The following is a 16,943-nucleotide window of genomic DNA, read 5'->3' as shown; positions in this document are numbered from 1 at the left end:
AATTATGTAACCAAAATTTTTGGTTGCATAAATTTTGTAACCAAAATTTATGGTTATAATAAGGGCTCCTCGAGTGACGAGGAGGCCTTTTTTGTACATAATTTTTATGGCAGAACCTTGTAGGCCTCTCTTATTTACTTATCTATCAAATTTACTGATTCATTTTATTTTCCTCGAGTCGCCGCGGAGCCCCTGGGAGTTGCACACGGAGCACCGGTTGAGAACCGCTGATCTAGGCTAATGCAATTAAGCTTAGCATGAAGTGTTCAATAGTTCTTAATTCAGAGGCGAATTGTCTTGCTTTTAAAATTCTTCTATACCCATAGGCGTAAACTTATTGAAAATGTTGGGGGGGGGGGGGAAATCAGGCTCGAATAATGGAACCTCGTTTATACGAGGCATCGTATAAATGCAAAAACTGTATAAGTGGGACTTTTTTTGAAAATTACCCCCCCCCCTTTTTTTACAGACGTTTCCCAAGAAAAAAAATCGTAAAAAATCTCGTTTTGATTCATGTATGTATTGCGTTGTATTTGTAGGGTGGAATTGACAGGGCCCCAGCCCGTAGCTAGCCTTCTCGGGGCGCCGGTGCATAGTTTTTCATGGGGGGCCTCTCTTGAAAGGGTTATACTCAAAAAAGGAGGGGGGGGGGTTTCATCCCTCCTCTTCTCATTTTGCAGAATAAGAAACTGTTAGAGATTTCAAGAAATGCGCAAAATAAGTGTAAATTTTTTTTTGTTGGGTTGCCACCCATTTGGCTCAGGTTCCTGGAGCATTATCCCTGTTGCCCCAGCCTAGTTACGAACCTAGGACAGTTACCATCATTTTTAGTTTTTTATGCTATGAGTCCATTACCTGTGAAAAGTCTGTCTTCGGGGGCTTGCAAAGATCCTACGCTAGAAGTCCTTGGTTAGAGATCCTAGGCTAGAGTGCTGCGAACGTAAACAGGGTATGTAAAACCCTTTTTTTGCGGTCACCGGCAGGACAAAAAGAAATTCGTCCTTAAAAAAAAGTGACAGTGAAAGGAGGAATCCTATTTAAACGTTGAAAATAATTCTTCATTTTAAAATAAACACAATTTTGAATAACATAAGTAAGAAATATTACATACTTTTCAGAAATTCCCCAATTTAATTTACAATGGAACGTAGAAAAAAATTACAGTAATTTCCGATAAATAAGTCGCATCCTGAAAGATGGCAAAGTAAGTCATAAAATAAATACCGCAATGTTTGAACTGCTAGAAAAACATGATTAGCGTGTCACTAAAATACTTTTTATTTTTGATAGCGACCAGGATCTCAAATCGGAAAATCCTCTGAACAATGTCTCGACTTTATTGCTTTGGAATACTGCTGGTCTTTGCTCAGCATCTTTCTGGCTACTTCTAGAATCAATCTCATGATTCATACTCCACCACAATGATCTTTCAAACACAGTAAGCTGAGCCCAGAAAAAGATTTTGGTCCTAAGGGCGCACCATGTATATGCTGAAAAATATGATGGAAAGGGTTTTCATTCAAATGGAGTAGGCACACAATCCACTGTAGTGGTCTTCCCACGTGCAATTCACATGTGCTCCAGTCCCACTCAGGCAGTCGAGAGATGTGCCTGGCTTGTTACCGAACCCTCAATTAAAGTATATGGAGATAAAGCTATAGAGATTGCTACACCATATCTACGCTGTTATCAAAATTAATCATACCTAATTTCTCCCAAAAGTTAGACTTAACGTGAACACTTGGAAAAGAAACAATAGAAGAAACTGTAAACCACTAAATCCTAGTCATTTTTGGTAACTATAATGTAAATTACACACTCTCCTACTTTGGATGGTTGATTGGATAAAGTGTGGGTGAAACTCAATGTGCAGTTACCTCAACGCGGTAAATTCTGGGTTGTTTTGTTCCGACAAGCATGCGAAGAGCTGCACAACGAAACTTGCAAAAATTTGGTCAATTCCAGTTTTTCGAACACATTGTGCGACCGATAAACATTGAAATATTAATGATGTTTTAATTTATTTTATTTATTTAATAATGAAATAATCATAACAAACTTTTGCACGTCGATCGTCAAATTTTAAGTAATATTAAAAAATGAAGAAAATGTTCAATTTTATCAAAATTTTCATAGACTTCAAGTACGATGCACGACCGGAAGATGTCAACCTGTAACAATAGTTGGGAACCTTTGGGGAATTTGCCAAACCTGCCTCTATCTCTTATTTTTGAAACAAGTCCATATAGTTCTAATTGTATAATTTATAATAGAATTTGTTATGTTTTCTTACCTCTTATAACCGTGCTCGGTTGATTTAATTTGTCTGTGATATTTTCATTGCTCATAGTCCGGAAAAATGTGCGACCCTGATCACATCGGCATTTTAAATTGTTGTTGCATATAATTTTGGGGGCTCAACCACAGATCTGGTAATCTGATAATTGTGTGCAATTTGGTACATTTTTGGAGATCTACAAATTTTTTCAAAAAAAATTTTTTTTTTTATTGTAACTAAAATTCAAAAATTCAAATTATGGATAGGAATGTGTACGCCAGTACACCTGGGACTTTTAATTATCGTGACTCTGATAGTCATTTTGTTCAGATTGAGCCAGAAGATGGCCATTCAGAAAGCTTGAATGTAAATAGAGGTGGGACTTGTTTGGCACCTTCCGCTGCGGTTCCCTTGAATTTAGATAACTCATTAATCCCTCCATCATTTCAAAGGAGTGGTAATTTAACCTTTAATGGCCAGGATGCTGGTATTAATGTATTTTTGGATAAGTGTGAAACTCATTTTTCCTTGTATCATGTTCCCAGTCGCTAGTGCCTTTGAGGGAAGGGCTAGATCGTGGTGGAAAAATATTGGAATTGAAGAGTGGAATAAAAATTCATGATTTGGACCCTTGGAATGGATTTAAAAAATTGTTACGTGAGACTTTTTCACCATTTCACACTCGCATGGAAATTGCGCAGGCCCTATTCTCTCAGATGTATGTGAAGGGCTTGTGGCACTGCTTGTCTTGTACAATTTTTATATTTTTATTATGTTTTTTATGCCACTCACTAGCTAGGCATTATCTAGTGTGTTCTTGTATTGGAGTTCAGTCTGGCTCCAACTGTCGACCGAACATGTCGTAAAAATCTCTCTCTCTTCTATTAAATAACTAAAAAAAAGAAAGGAGTCATGACTGCATGTTTCCGAAATAACAACCAGACTCATCCACCAGCACTAGCATTTCCACAGAATTGGTGACCCGCGTAAAGCAGATGTTTGACAGCCACAAACTCGAAAGCAGACGAAAACAAGTACTCTTTCTCGCTTCGTAATATGTTACTTGCTGCCTTTCTTCTTTTTTTCCCTGTGTGTGGTGCGTTTGCTGACTGATTGAGGGGGGCATCTCCTCAATTCTCTTCCTGGATTGTGCTGAACTTTTTTTTGGATATGCCGAACGCTACCGAAGAAACAGGTATGTCTTCTGAATTAGAACTTTCACGTGTTTCTTTTCACGTGCCTTCGATTTGGAAATCCGATGTCGATCTTTGGTTTCTTCAGATTGAATCGAACTTTAAAATTGCCGGAATTACTGATCCTAAAACACAATTTCACTGTGTTGTGACAGCTCTCGATGTTGAAGTGTTATCATATGTTAGCGATTTGATCAGAGCTCCTGTTACAGATGATTCTTACAACCAGTTAAAAACACGCATTTGTCAACAGTTTTCACTGTCGGAAACTTCCCGCTTACGAGTTCTACTCCAAGAGCTCACTCTTGGGGATAAGCGACCTTCTCAGTTGTTGCACGAGATTCATACATTAGCTGACAAGAAAATTTCAGATGAAGTGCTTAAAACCCTTTGGTTACAACGTTTGCCTATCCATACACAGCAGATACTTTCTATTAGTAAGGATACATTGCCGGATTTAGCAGAAATGGCAGATAAAATTACCGAAGTAACTGGGCACACACCGACTATTTCTGAGGTCAGCTGTAACGAAACCATCAGCTTGCAATCACATCAAAGTAAAATTTCGACTTTGACCGTTGCTGTTGACCACTTATCCCACTATAGAGAGAAAAATTTTAGCAAGAAGGGAAGAGTTCGTTCAAATTCTCGGTTTAGAGAAAGGTCTAGTAGTGATGGTACACCCAAACGTAAACCTTATTGTTGGTATCATTTCAAATTTGGTAGAAAAGCATCAAAATGCATTAAACCCTGTGATTGGTCGGAAAACTAACTGGCCCATCTGTTTTGGCGACAGCAGGTGATGGCCGGCGTTTAGTTCGCCTTTTTGTTCATTATCAAAAATCCGGTACTGGTTTTTTAGTGGACACGAGCGCTAGCATTTCGGTTTTCCCACGAGATACACAGGTACATAAAGCAGCAGATACAAACTTTTCGTTATACGCAGCTAATGATACTAAAATTTCTACGTATGGTTGCAAATCTTTATCAGTGGATTTAGGGTTACGCAGACTGTTTGGATGGTCCTTCGTTATAGCTGATGTTAATCGCCCGATATTAGGTGCTGATTTTTTAGAACATTATGGTCTATTAGTTGACATAAAAAAGACTCGTTTGATTGACAGTTTGACTTCACTTTCAATCAAATGTAGCAATGCCAGTTGCACTACATTAGGCTTAAAGACTATTTGTGGAGATTCGCCCTACTTGAAAATTTTATCTAAATTTTCTAATCTAACGAATCCTTCTATGCTTGGGGCTACTTCTAAAAAACACGGCGTTACACATTGCATTACTACTAAAGGTTCTCCTGTCTTTACCAAGGCCCGCAGACTTTCTCCAGAAAAACTTGCTATTGCAAAGCGTGAAATTCAATCGCTAATGGATCAGGGCATACTGAAACCTTCAAAAAGTCCATGGGCAAGCCTGATACACATTGTTCCTAAACGTAATGGAGAATACCGTTTATGTGGGGATTACAGAAAACTTAATTCTATAACGTGTCCTGACAGATATCCTATACCACATGTTCATGATTTCAGTTACGGTCTGCAGGGAAAAAACATTTTTTCTAAATTGGACTTGGTTAAGGCTTATCAACAGATACCTTTAGATCCTGAGTCTGTTGAAAAAACTGCCATTATTACCCCATTCTGACTTTATGAGTACTTATATATGTTGACATGAATGTCGCTCTCCACTTGTTAATACAAGATATACGGACTTATAAACTTATAAGGACTTATATTACTTACAAGATATATCTTGACTTATATATGTGTTTTATATTGTCTAATGCGGCACAATTATTTCAACGGTTCATAGATATTGTCTTAAGAGACTTGAACTGTTATGCATATTTAGATGACGTACTAGTTGCATCAGCAACAGAAGAAGAACATCTTAGAGATCTAGAATTAGTTTTTGAATGTTTAAACAGTTTTGGTATAATTCTTAGTCCTGATAAATGCATATTTGGGAAATCTGAGATAGAGTTCTTAGGATTTTTGGTTAACAGCAACAACATTTCTCCTTTGCCAGAAAAAGTTTACGTTCTTCGCAATTATCCGCAACCAAAAACGGTTGATGAACTTCGAAGATTTCTCGCAATTCTCAACTTTTACCACCGTTTCTTAAAAAACGCAGCATCTGACCAGGCTCCCTTACACGATTTGTGCAAAGGAAAGAAGAAAAAAGATAAATCTCTCATCGCTTGGTCGGGGGAAACTATTGCTGCTTTCGAAACGTGTAAACATGCTATTACCAACGCCACGCTTTTGGCTCATCCTAAACACAATGCTCATCTTTCGTTGACAGTCGACGCATCAGATTTCGCTCTCGGAGCTGTTTTACAACAAACTTCCAATGGTGTCGTTGAACCACTCTCATTTTTTTCTTGAAAGTTAACGACAACTGAAAAGAACTATAGTACTTATGATCGCGAGTTGCTTGCGGTTTATAGTTCTATTAAACATTTCAGACACATGTTAGAAGGCAGACCATTCACGATCTACAGTGATCATAGGCCTCTGACTTTTCACAAAGTTAATGATAACAGCTCTCCCAGACAACATCGTCATTTAGAATATATATCTCAATTTTCTACGGACATTCGTTACATTCAGGGTGAGCGAAATGTTGTAGTGGATGCTTTTTCCAGATTATCCGAAATTAATTTACCTAACTCGATTGATTACGCAGCTATTGCTACTTCACAGAGTACAGACACCGAATTAACAGACCTCCGGCAACCAGGTGGGGTGCTCGATATTAAACCTATCAAATTCGGTCCTCAGGGTACAGAACTTTTTTTGTGATTTATCCACTGGAATTATCCATCCCTACATAACAGAAAAACACAGATATCACGTGTTTACCTTCATAACCTCGCCCATCCAGGCGTTAAATCAACTGTGAACCTTATTCGTCAACGATTTGTGTGGAGTTAAATTCGCAAGGATGTCACACGATGGACCAGGGCGTGCATCGAGTGTCAACGCTCAAAAGTGCATCGTCACACTCGATCTTCCATCGGTGCATACCCTTTGCCTCAATGCAGATTCTCACACATTAACATCGACATTGTTGGTCCTCTTCCTCCTTCTCGGGGTTTCACCTACTGCCTTACCTGCGTGGATCGATACTGTCGCTGAGACATTCTACTCTGGCTGGATTAGTAGATTCAGAGTTCCAGAATCGGTTACCGCCGATCAAGGGAGACAATTTGAAAGTGATTTGTTTCGCGCATTCGTTCATTTTCTTGGAACTCAAAAAACACGCACGCAGCGTATCATCCGTCCTCCAATGCCATCATTGAAAGGTTCCACCGGCAGCTCAAAGGTGCCATATGCTGCCATGCCACGGAACATTGGACTGAAGTGTTACCTACCATACTTCTGTCCATCCGAGCCAGCATCAAACCGGACATCAACACTTCTGCTGCTGAGATGGTTTACGGATCACCATTGCACTTACCTGGTGAATTCTTCCGTAGTTCCGATCCTCAGCCAACACAGCCAGAATTTCTACGTGCTCTACGAGATCACATAAAGACTTTACGTCTGATCCAAACATCAAGGCATGGGACTCGCAACGTTTTCGTTCATAAAGAACTTGCGTTTCGTCCCATGTGTTCGTGCGGCTGGACACCGTACGAAAGCCCCTTCAACAACCATATTTGGGGCCATATGATGTGATTGAACGATCTCCAAAAGTATATACAGTGAACATGAAAGGCAAACTAACGAAAATCTCAATAGACAGATTGAAACCAGCATTTTTGCTTAATAGCACTTTTAATGAGCAATCACAGTTCACTGAACTGAAACAGCCTTATGTAACTCGATCAGGGCGTACGATTCGTATAAGAATTCCTTAATATTACTCTTATTTGCATATTTTTTGAAATAAATAATATTATTGTTTTTTGCAACATATTTTGAAAATTATTATGTTTTGCGAAATTTTCATTTTCAATTTTTTTATATGTATATACGTCTATTATCTATTCTAGTAATCGTTTTTGCATATACGTACATTTACTAATTTTTTATCATTTGTAATTTATTTTCTGTTCGACTATTAATTGTGCATATGAATATTTCATTACTTTTGAAAAAATGTTCGTATTGCATATTTTTTGCAATTTTCTAACAAATTTTTTTTTGCACATGTCAATGCTATATTAGTTGCCGTAACTATATTGTCATATCGTTGTAACCATATTATCATATCGTTGCAACTATATTACCATATCGTCGTAACTATATTATCTTTTTTTTTTTTACATTGTGCCATATGCCGTCCTTCAGACTCGCGGGGGAGTACTGTGGCGCTGCTTGTCTTGTGCAATTTTTATATTTTTATTATGTTTTTTATGCCACTCACTAGCTAGGCATTATCTAGTGTGTTCTTGTATTGGAGTTCAGTCTGGCTCCAACTGTCGACCGAACATGTCGTAAAAATCTCTCTCTCTTCTATTAAATAACTCAAAAAAAGAAAGGAGTCATGACTGTATGTTTCCGAAATAACAACCAGACACATCCACCAGCACTAGCATCTCCACAGGCTCTTATTTGGACTTTGTGTTGTACAAGTTGGATTTATTTCAGAATTATGATCCATCCATTTCTGTTGTGGATAAAATAGAACTTATAGTTAAACAATTACCTAGTCATGTTAGAAATTATTTGGAAGTAAGGAGACCTGAGTCCTTACAAAATTCGTTTGTGCTTTTAGATCAGTATATCGCCTTGCAAATTTGCAAATCACCCCACAACGCAGTGAGATCCCCCGCAATAGTAATCAACAAAATTTTGTAACACCTCCTCGCATTAGAGTTTCGCATACTTTAGTCTGCTTTAACTGTCGCCAAGTCGGTCATGTCCGCTGAAACTGTCCCATGAATGCACAGTCACAGGGAAACGAGTCTGGGGATACATGAAGGGAAGGTGTGTGTCCTCTGGCTCTAAACCCTCTCGTCAAAAATTTTTAAGACCTGTGATCAAGGTGAATAATGCTTATGTGCAAGCGAACATTGACACTGGTGCAGATAGTTCTGTGATCAGCCTGGACTTGGCGTGTAAAGTTTCTCGAAATGAGAATGATATAATGTGTTATTCTGGAAGGGCCTTTCAACTGTCCTCCGGTGAGTTCTGCCGACCCGTGGGACTCATTATGGCTTGGGTCGAGATACTTAATAGTGTGGTAGACGCGGAGTTGATAGTGCTTACTGGAACTCCGTTTATGTTTCTAATCGGGAAAGATATTTTAACTTCGGCAGAAATTATAGTAGATTTCAAACGAAATGAATTGAAAGGCGGTCTCCAATGCTACCATGGCAAAATTGATAGGGAAAAAATTAGGGCATTATTTGAAAATTCGGAATTTTCTTTTGAACAAAAAAGTGAATTAAAAAAAAGGTTGTCAAAATTTGAGGACTTGTTTCGTGGTAGGCCTGGTAAAACTCAGATCATTGAACGTAAAATTTGTACACAAGGTAGTCCTGTGTTTTGACCGCCCTTACCACTCCCTCGGTGGAAGAAACAGTTGGTGGAGGATCAGGTCAAGCAGGATGTTAGAGGACGACATCATAGAACCGGCTTCAACCGACTGGAGTTTTCCATGTTTTCTGATCAAGAAGAAAATGGGGGACTGGAGATTCGTGGTCGATTACAAGAAAGTAAACAAAATTGCCGCTCCGGGTCAATATCCGTTACCTTCTATTGAACAAAGGATAGGCGATGCCGCTTATGTCTCTACGTTTGATCTTGCCTCTGGTTATTGGCAGGTGCCGGTCAAGCTCGAAGATCGTGACAAGACTTCATTCGTTGTATAGGTTCAAAGTCATGCCCTTCGGCTTGAATAACGCCCCGGCAGCATTTCAACGTATGATGACAATCGTACTCGGACACCTAGTAGGGAAATGTGCCGAGTTCTATCTCGATGATATAGTCTTCTATAGTCCAACATTTCATGAACATATTAAAAATCTGGAAGACATATTTTCATGTTTAACTAAAGCAGGTTTGACATTGAAACCTGAGAAATGTACCCTGAATAAGAAAAGTTTGGAATTTTTAGGGTTGAACCTGTCAAGAGATGGTTGGCATGTAAGACCTTGTCAGACTGAGGTTGTGCTGCGATTTGCAAGGCCTCGTAATATTAAACAGTTACAAAGATTTCTTGGTTTGTGCAGTTGGTACAGACAGTTTGTTCCCCACTTCAGTGACATTGCCCAACCACTTTATCAGAACAAGCTGCTTTCCGTGATTGCAAGCGCTGAATGAATGAACGCCAGGGGCTCTGCCACCTGACTTATCCCGTTGCCGAGATCTCTTCCAGCCCAGCTTCGTGGCAGAGTCTGGAACTAAGTGAGTGCACCTAACAGTCTGAGTGTGTAGCTAGTGTTGTGCTTGATATTTCAGTGCTGCCATCTATACTTCAAATTGTGAGTGAAGTGTAATGATTGAATATTTGTTACGTTGTAAGCCTGTTGCTCTCTGTGGCGAGACTTTTTAACAGGGAGATCGGCTCACATTCGCGCCTTGGAAACCACAGAAAACCAACTTCAGCCGCCCACCACTGTGGCGCTGGTGGGGGTTCAAACCCAGATCCTCGCGATTGATTGTAAGTGCTGAGCAGGGCTGGAATGAGAGGAAGGTGAAGGAGGGGGCAATTTCTCTGGCTGCGAAATTTGGAAGTGGCAAATTTTATGTGGGAAAATCATTGAATTCTACAGTGATCCGGCAGCAAAATCATGTAGCCCCCCCCCCCCACAAAATTCCTAGCTATGGCCCTGGTGCTGAGGATTACATAAATATAGACAACAATGTACAAACTGAACCTGACAGGACTGATATTAACACCCTCATTGAACATTTCAGAGAAATTCAAAAAGAATGTAAATGTGGTCATTTCAGATGAAGAACAGTGTGGAGTGATGCTTTGAAAACCTAAATATATAGTAATTATAGCAAGCCTTTTTTTTACATGTTAACTGGTGGGGATTTCTCCCCACCAGTGAAGATAAAAATGACCACTGGTGGGGTAAAGCCCTTTTCTTGAAGCAGTTTCAACTTCAAACCCTACCAGTATGAAGGGAGTCACAGAAAAAACTCACATAAAAGGATTTTATGTGAGTAATTTATATTATTTTATTTTCACTCGCCATTTGTGAGAGTCTGGTTTTTATATATACATATATGACAGATCTTTTTTTATTTTTTAAGAAGGAAAAGGAAAGTTCAACTGAAAAGATAAGTTTTCCAGGGGCAGACTTCTCTGGAATAGGTCTTTTGCTCTCATAAAAAGTCAGACAAGGAACAGATGGAGGATTGCTGAGGCGAAGGATTTGACCATTGATTGATTTTTTTTTAATGCTCATTAAAGTGAAAACGATTTACATAATCCTGGGAGTAGAAAAGATCTAAAGTTACTGGGTTGTTATCAGATGCCAGGGTTACAACATTCTATTTTAGAGCAATAAAGATAGATAAACATTAATGTAGTACATAGTTTCCCAAACTTTTTGTCCCATCGCCCCTTCTTCAGGAATTTTTTCTCCCAGCACCCCTAACGCAATCTTACCCATAGAATTCTATGCTATACCTGTAGCTTCTACCACCCCCCTGGAACATTTCATTCCCCCCAGGGGGCGTTAATGCCCACATTGGGAAGCACTGATGTAGTAGCACAAAACCATTCAAATTCGGACATTGGGTGCTCTCCAGATCCGAAGAGAGGGGAATGAAGAAAAAAAGAAATACAGTGGAGAGAGAACTCCATTTATGTGACTTTCGACAGTTTTTATTTAGCCGTGATTCTCCCATAATTTTTAACTTTCGGATTATGCTTAAAAGTTATCTGAATATGAAGAAAACGAAGAAAGGTCATGAGATTATGATTTTTTGATAAATTTAATCCAATGATGACTTTTCCCCCTTTACTTTACAACATTATTTTACAAATGACAAAAAAAGAAAATTAAAAACGAATTTGTAAGATTTTCTGCGACCAATACTGTTTATATTTGCAGGTTGTTTTCTTTTTTTTTTGCAATCGTCTCCAAAAGTAACTTGCCTTATTTAATTTCTCCACAAATTTCACTCTTTCATAGATCCAGATTTTTTTGTTGAAATTTTCATTTTGCATTCAAGAGAGAAGGTGGATGGGGGACTTCCTTTTTTCAGAAATTAAGAAAAGCTTATTCCACGCAGCTAGCTAGCAAGCAAGATACCACAAACAAAGGAAATTCTACTGGAAATGAAGGAACAAACTCATATATTGTACTTGTTTCTCACCAGCAGACCAGTTGCAAATCCTTCAGGAATAACACTAGGAAATGAAGCATAAACACAATGGAAAAAACTTGGAAGGAACATGTAGTATGCGAAGAAGTAGCATGGTCTGTACATACTATATTATCTAGTGTAGTTGCCTTTCAACAAATGTAAATTATTTTGTTTATGGCTCACCGGGTTTCAATAGTTCTCAAAAACTTACAATAAACAAAACCATTTTAGAGCCATTTTTAAAGTGATCATCAGCTTGCTGAATATTTATGTATCCATTTACAATCATACTAAAAATTATGGCTTTTTTGGCGATAATATTCGTAAAAATATTCATTCCAGTGACGTCTTTTGCTACCTACAAAAAAATTGAAATCCTATTGACAGTAGAGATGTAAAATTCTAGAGAATAATCTTTCGGAGAAAGATTCTGGAATACAAGCTCTGGACTACTATTATAAATAACTTGAGAATATTTGTATAAGTTCTTGATGAGAATATTCTCCTGTTATTTATAATATAGTTACATATAATATACTTGAGAATATTCTCTGGAAGGACTACTTTCATAAATTACTGGGGAATATTCTTACAGAAAATAAGAATTATTCTTAAGTGTTATTAATAATAGTCCTTCCAGAGAATATTCTCGTTGATGAGAATATTCTTCAATTACTGAAATCTTTCCAGAGAGTATTATCAAGAATATATATAATAACATGTATTATAATAAATAATCTCGATAAATAACTTGAGAATAATTATTTTTAAGAATATTCTCTAGTACAAGATTTATCGAAAAATTTTCTTCTTTGTAATCTTCATCTCCACAAATAACCAGTCTTTCGATGAATCTTGTATTGACAAGTGGAGAGGAGGTTTCTATATGTATTCTCTAGTAATTTATAATAGTCCTTTGAGAGAATATTCTCTGTCCTTGTCTCTCTTCCCATCAAGAAGATGGGTATATTGAAGTTTGTAAACTACAACATTAAAGTTTGAAAGCAAGAAAATTAAACCAACAGGGCCGAATTGCACAACTTTTAAAGAAATGTGAGTGATACAGAATTTAAGTGTATGTGCATTGAAGAAAACAACAGTTCTTTATCTTTGAATGAAGGTGATTATATAAGAATAGCTTCCTTCATCAATCAACTTTGATTTAATTTCTTTTGTTGTGAACTTATTTCTGAAAATTTATCTGATTTTAAAATAATTTTTTAAGGTTTTAATCTAAAGATTTCTAAAATCTTTATAACCAAACTTTTAAAACCTCTCATCATGACCTGAAGAATGTTCTCGAACTAAAAATTGTCATTGGGGGTGATTATACCAAAAATTGTTTTGTTGTAAATGTTTCATGCAATGAAAACTGATTTATATTTCACAATATAAACAAAATTAGTAAAAAAAATTAAATTATTTAAAAGACAAATGAATATTCTAGATTATTCTCCAATTTTTACATCGTTCTCCAAGAATGTTCTCACATCTGTAATTGACAGAAATGAAATTTTTACCGAGTTTTGGGGTTCCAGTTGAAATGAAAACGCAGTGTAATTGATATTGTGAGTCTGATAAATTAAATATTTTAGCATTAATATGTAAAGAATAAACTGAGACCAAAGCCAAACGTGTATAAGGAATGAGTAAAAAGTCATATAAATGAGTCGTATTAACGAGTGTTCCACTGTATTGTGGTTTTATGAGTGTTTATATGTATACTGAACCCTACTATATGAGTATATAATACTTGAAGACTGATTCCATCACTATTGAATCTCAAACAGTGCCGTCTTAAGGCATGGCCCCACCCGGGCACCACAAAAATGAGATCTGGTTGAAATTTTCAAAAATTTGCCTGGTAGGGCCTCAGAAAAATCACTTGGCCCGGGGGGCCGATGATGCTCATAAGACGGCCCTGATCTCAAATGTTTGTAAAAATTAGAGAGGTGGGGAGAATGATATGGCATCTGTCTTTGGGAGTTGTGTTGGTAATAGTATCACTTTGTGATGAAGCTAGTCAATGGTAATTCTCAAGCAGGGCCATACAGTAATAACAAACCATAAAAATATACCAATCAAGACCTGGGGGTATCCTATGTCAACACCTTTATAACAGGAACTGTGTTACGTAATGAGAGATTTGAGATGATTTTAACCGGGAATTTAATGTTGAGAATTTATTATTTGCAAATGTGGACTTGTATAAAATTACTTTTTGTTCAGATTTTTTCAACTTTTAAACAGTAATGTAACCTGTTGAAATTCGTTACATTCAGTAACCCTGAATGTAACGAATGTCCGTAGAAAATTGAGATATATATTCTAAATGACGATGTTGTCTGGGAGAGCTGTTATCATTAACTTTGTGAAAAGTCAGAGGCCTATGATCACTGTAGATCGTGAATGGTCTGCCTTCTAACATGTGTCTGAAATGTTTAATAGAACTATAAACCGCAAGCAACTCGCGATCATAAGTACTATAGTTCTTTTCAGTTGTCGTTAACTTTCAAGAAAAAAATGAGAGTGGTTCAACGACACCATTGGAAGTTTGTTGTAAAACAGCTCCGAGAGCGAAATCTGATGCGTCGACTGTCAACGAAAGATGAGCATTGTGTTTAGGATGAGCCAAAAGCGTGGCGTTGGTAATAGCATGTTTACACGTTTCGAAAGCAGCAATAGTTTCCCCCGACCAAGCGATGAGAGATTTATCTTTTTTCTTCTTTCCTTTGCACAAATCGTGTAAGGGAGCCTGGTCAGATGCTGCGTTTTTTAAGAAACGGTGGTAAAAGTTGAGAATTGCGAGAAATCTTCGAAGTTCATCAACCGTTTTTGGTTGCGGATAATTGCGAAGAACGTAAACTTTTTCTGGCAAAGGAGAAATGTTGTTGCTGTTAACCAAAAATCCTAAGAACTCTATCTCAGATTTCCCAAATATGCATTTATCAGGACTAAGAATTATACCAAAACTGTTAAACGTGCCTGCTCAAACTAGAACAGTGTTGACAACTTAGTTATTTTCCAACTAGATCAGGCCTTTTTCTTGGCCATTTAGATGGAAAAAATACCCATCTAGTTGCTAGTTGTTTGTCTTTTTCAGAAAATTTCCTGTGTACTAGTAGTCTATTATTAAATCAAGTGAAAATACAGAAAAGTTCCAGGAAATACGAGACGTATGGTCATCCAAATAATGATTAAAATTCTGATTGTTCAAGTCCAGTTTCTAGTTGTTTTCGATGAAGAGGTGAACCTCTTTTTTGAAAAACATAATTTTTCTGCATCTGCTTCCATATCATCTTGCTTCCTTTTGTACTTGCAATAATTTTCTACCAAGCATATGTTTTTTATATTGTTTTCAATCAATGCTAGCACCATGCAACATTCTCTGATCATGCCCACACTCTTGTTTTTGTCTATTTAGTGCATTTTGTGCGTACCTTCATGTACCTATTTTTGCAAATGTTATACACTCTTGTTCTGCATAATTTCATCTTACATCCTTTTGTATATGCAACAATTTCCTATCTTGCATATGATTTTTATATTGTTTTGAATCAATGCCAACACAATGTGTCATTATCCCCATTGTGCATAATATTTGATTGCAGCTCGCTCTGTAAACTTCTGTGATAGATTTCTTGTTATATTTTTTTTCAAGTTTGTACATCTCCTCCCTCCCTGTTTTGCATCTGTTATGCATTAACACAAAGAGAGAGTTATAATTAATTAATGAGCTTAATAATTTCATTATTAAGCTGTGGTGGTCGAGTGGTTATAGTGCCGGACTCGTGATGCGAGGATCCGGGTTCGAACCCCACAGTGGTGGTCGGCTGAAGTTGGTTTTCTGTGGTTCCCAACTTCAAGGCGCAAATGCGAGCCGATCTCCCCGTTAAAAAGTCTCGCCACAGAGAGCAACAGTCCTACAACGGTAAATCATTCAACCATAACACTTCACTCATAGTTAGAAAAACTGGGGGCAGATGACAGTACTACACATAACAAGCATTACACAGAAACAAACTTTACGTCAGGTTGCACTACACGTACAAGCACATTCCCGCATGTACCGATTCGTTGGGGGTTCCGCGGGGGGGGGGGGGGTGCATGTGTGGTGTAGCAGTAGTAGGTAGGGCCTCCAAAAAAAAAGGGTCGGGGATCCATGATGTTCTTAAGTCAGCCACCTCGTTGGGCAATTTGCCTGTTGTGGCGTTGTATTTGTATTTGTATTAGTTAACACTTTTATTAAAATTTGAAATTTTTGCATGCTATGTCATTTGTATGGAACACCCTGGAGTTTACTTCACTTCGAGTGCCCTTTTTTTTCTAGTGCCTCACCAGTTTAAATTTCTTATAAAATGACCTGAATTATAGAGTAAATAATGTACATTATTTTATGTATGTTTAAATTAGTTTATTTTCAAGTGATTTATTTTTATTGTACTGCACTTCAATTACATACGAGATCATTTTACACATTATATCAGAACCTTTATTAAGCGAAAACTTATGTTCACAATGGAAAAAATCTTTTGGTTCCGTTAAAGACAGGTTTCACTGTATATTTTTTATTGCTTTTTGTAGGTAATGAGAGCTTATATTCACTGGAAGGTCAGATTTGTCATAAGATGGCATTTATCAACACCTATGTTCCACGCAATAGAAAATTGATACTTATTGGTCATTCTATTGGTTGCTATGTTATTCTGGAGCTATTGAAGAGACTTCCTCATTTAAGAGTGAGTACACTTTTTTTTCTTTCATTCAATATGCTCCAGCATGGTTGATGATAGTTTCAAAATACAATGCACGACGCTTGATGTGATCACATCAGAACTCGGGGTTCATGATACCAATAAACGATAACTGTATCCAAAAGAAGCCATGATGATAAAACATCCTATTTAGTCGAACAGGATATATAAAAACAGGACAACTTATTTTTTCCATGTATAACTGGTTGCAAAATGTTCAATCATGCTTTTTTTCCTTTTAACCCCTTAAATGTTATAAATCCTATCAATTCTTTAAAAGGACTGTATTTCTCTGCAGGAAATTAACTATAAAAGGAAGATACAATTACATTAATGCATGGTAATAGAAAGGAAAAGAGATGTCTAGTGTTATATCGAACCACTGGAAGAATATATATATATGTAATTATTTAGATTAACCCAGGCT

At 37.3% G+C, this 16,943-nt stretch overlaps 1 protein-coding gene across 3 annotated transcripts in view; it reads left to right on the top strand.

The window, feature by feature from the left end:
• Positions 1-16,943, top strand: part of sturkopf (lipid droplet associated hydrolase sturkopf) — a 134,535-nt gene that overhangs the window by 89,962 nt on the left and 27,630 nt on the right. For all 3 annotated transcript variants that reach the window (XM_089236504.1, XM_089236503.1, XM_089236505.1), the window contains one exon: positions 16,347-16,501. In XM_089236504.1, the coding sequence (XP_089092630.1) occupies positions 16,347-16,501 (155 nt within the window). The remainder of the gene's footprint in view (positions 1-16,346; positions 16,502-16,943) is intronic.

This window comes from Pholcus phalangioides, unplaced genomic scaffold (genome assembly GCF_987345545.1).
Source record: "Pholcus phalangioides strain wild (caught in Gottingen) unplaced genomic scaffold, Ppha-v1.0 ptg000009l_1, whole genome shotgun sequence".
NCBI classification, from domain to species: Eukaryota; Metazoa; Arthropoda; class Arachnida; order Araneae; family Pholcidae; genus Pholcus; species Pholcus phalangioides.
This window is presented reverse-complemented; position numbering and strand designations above follow the sequence as displayed.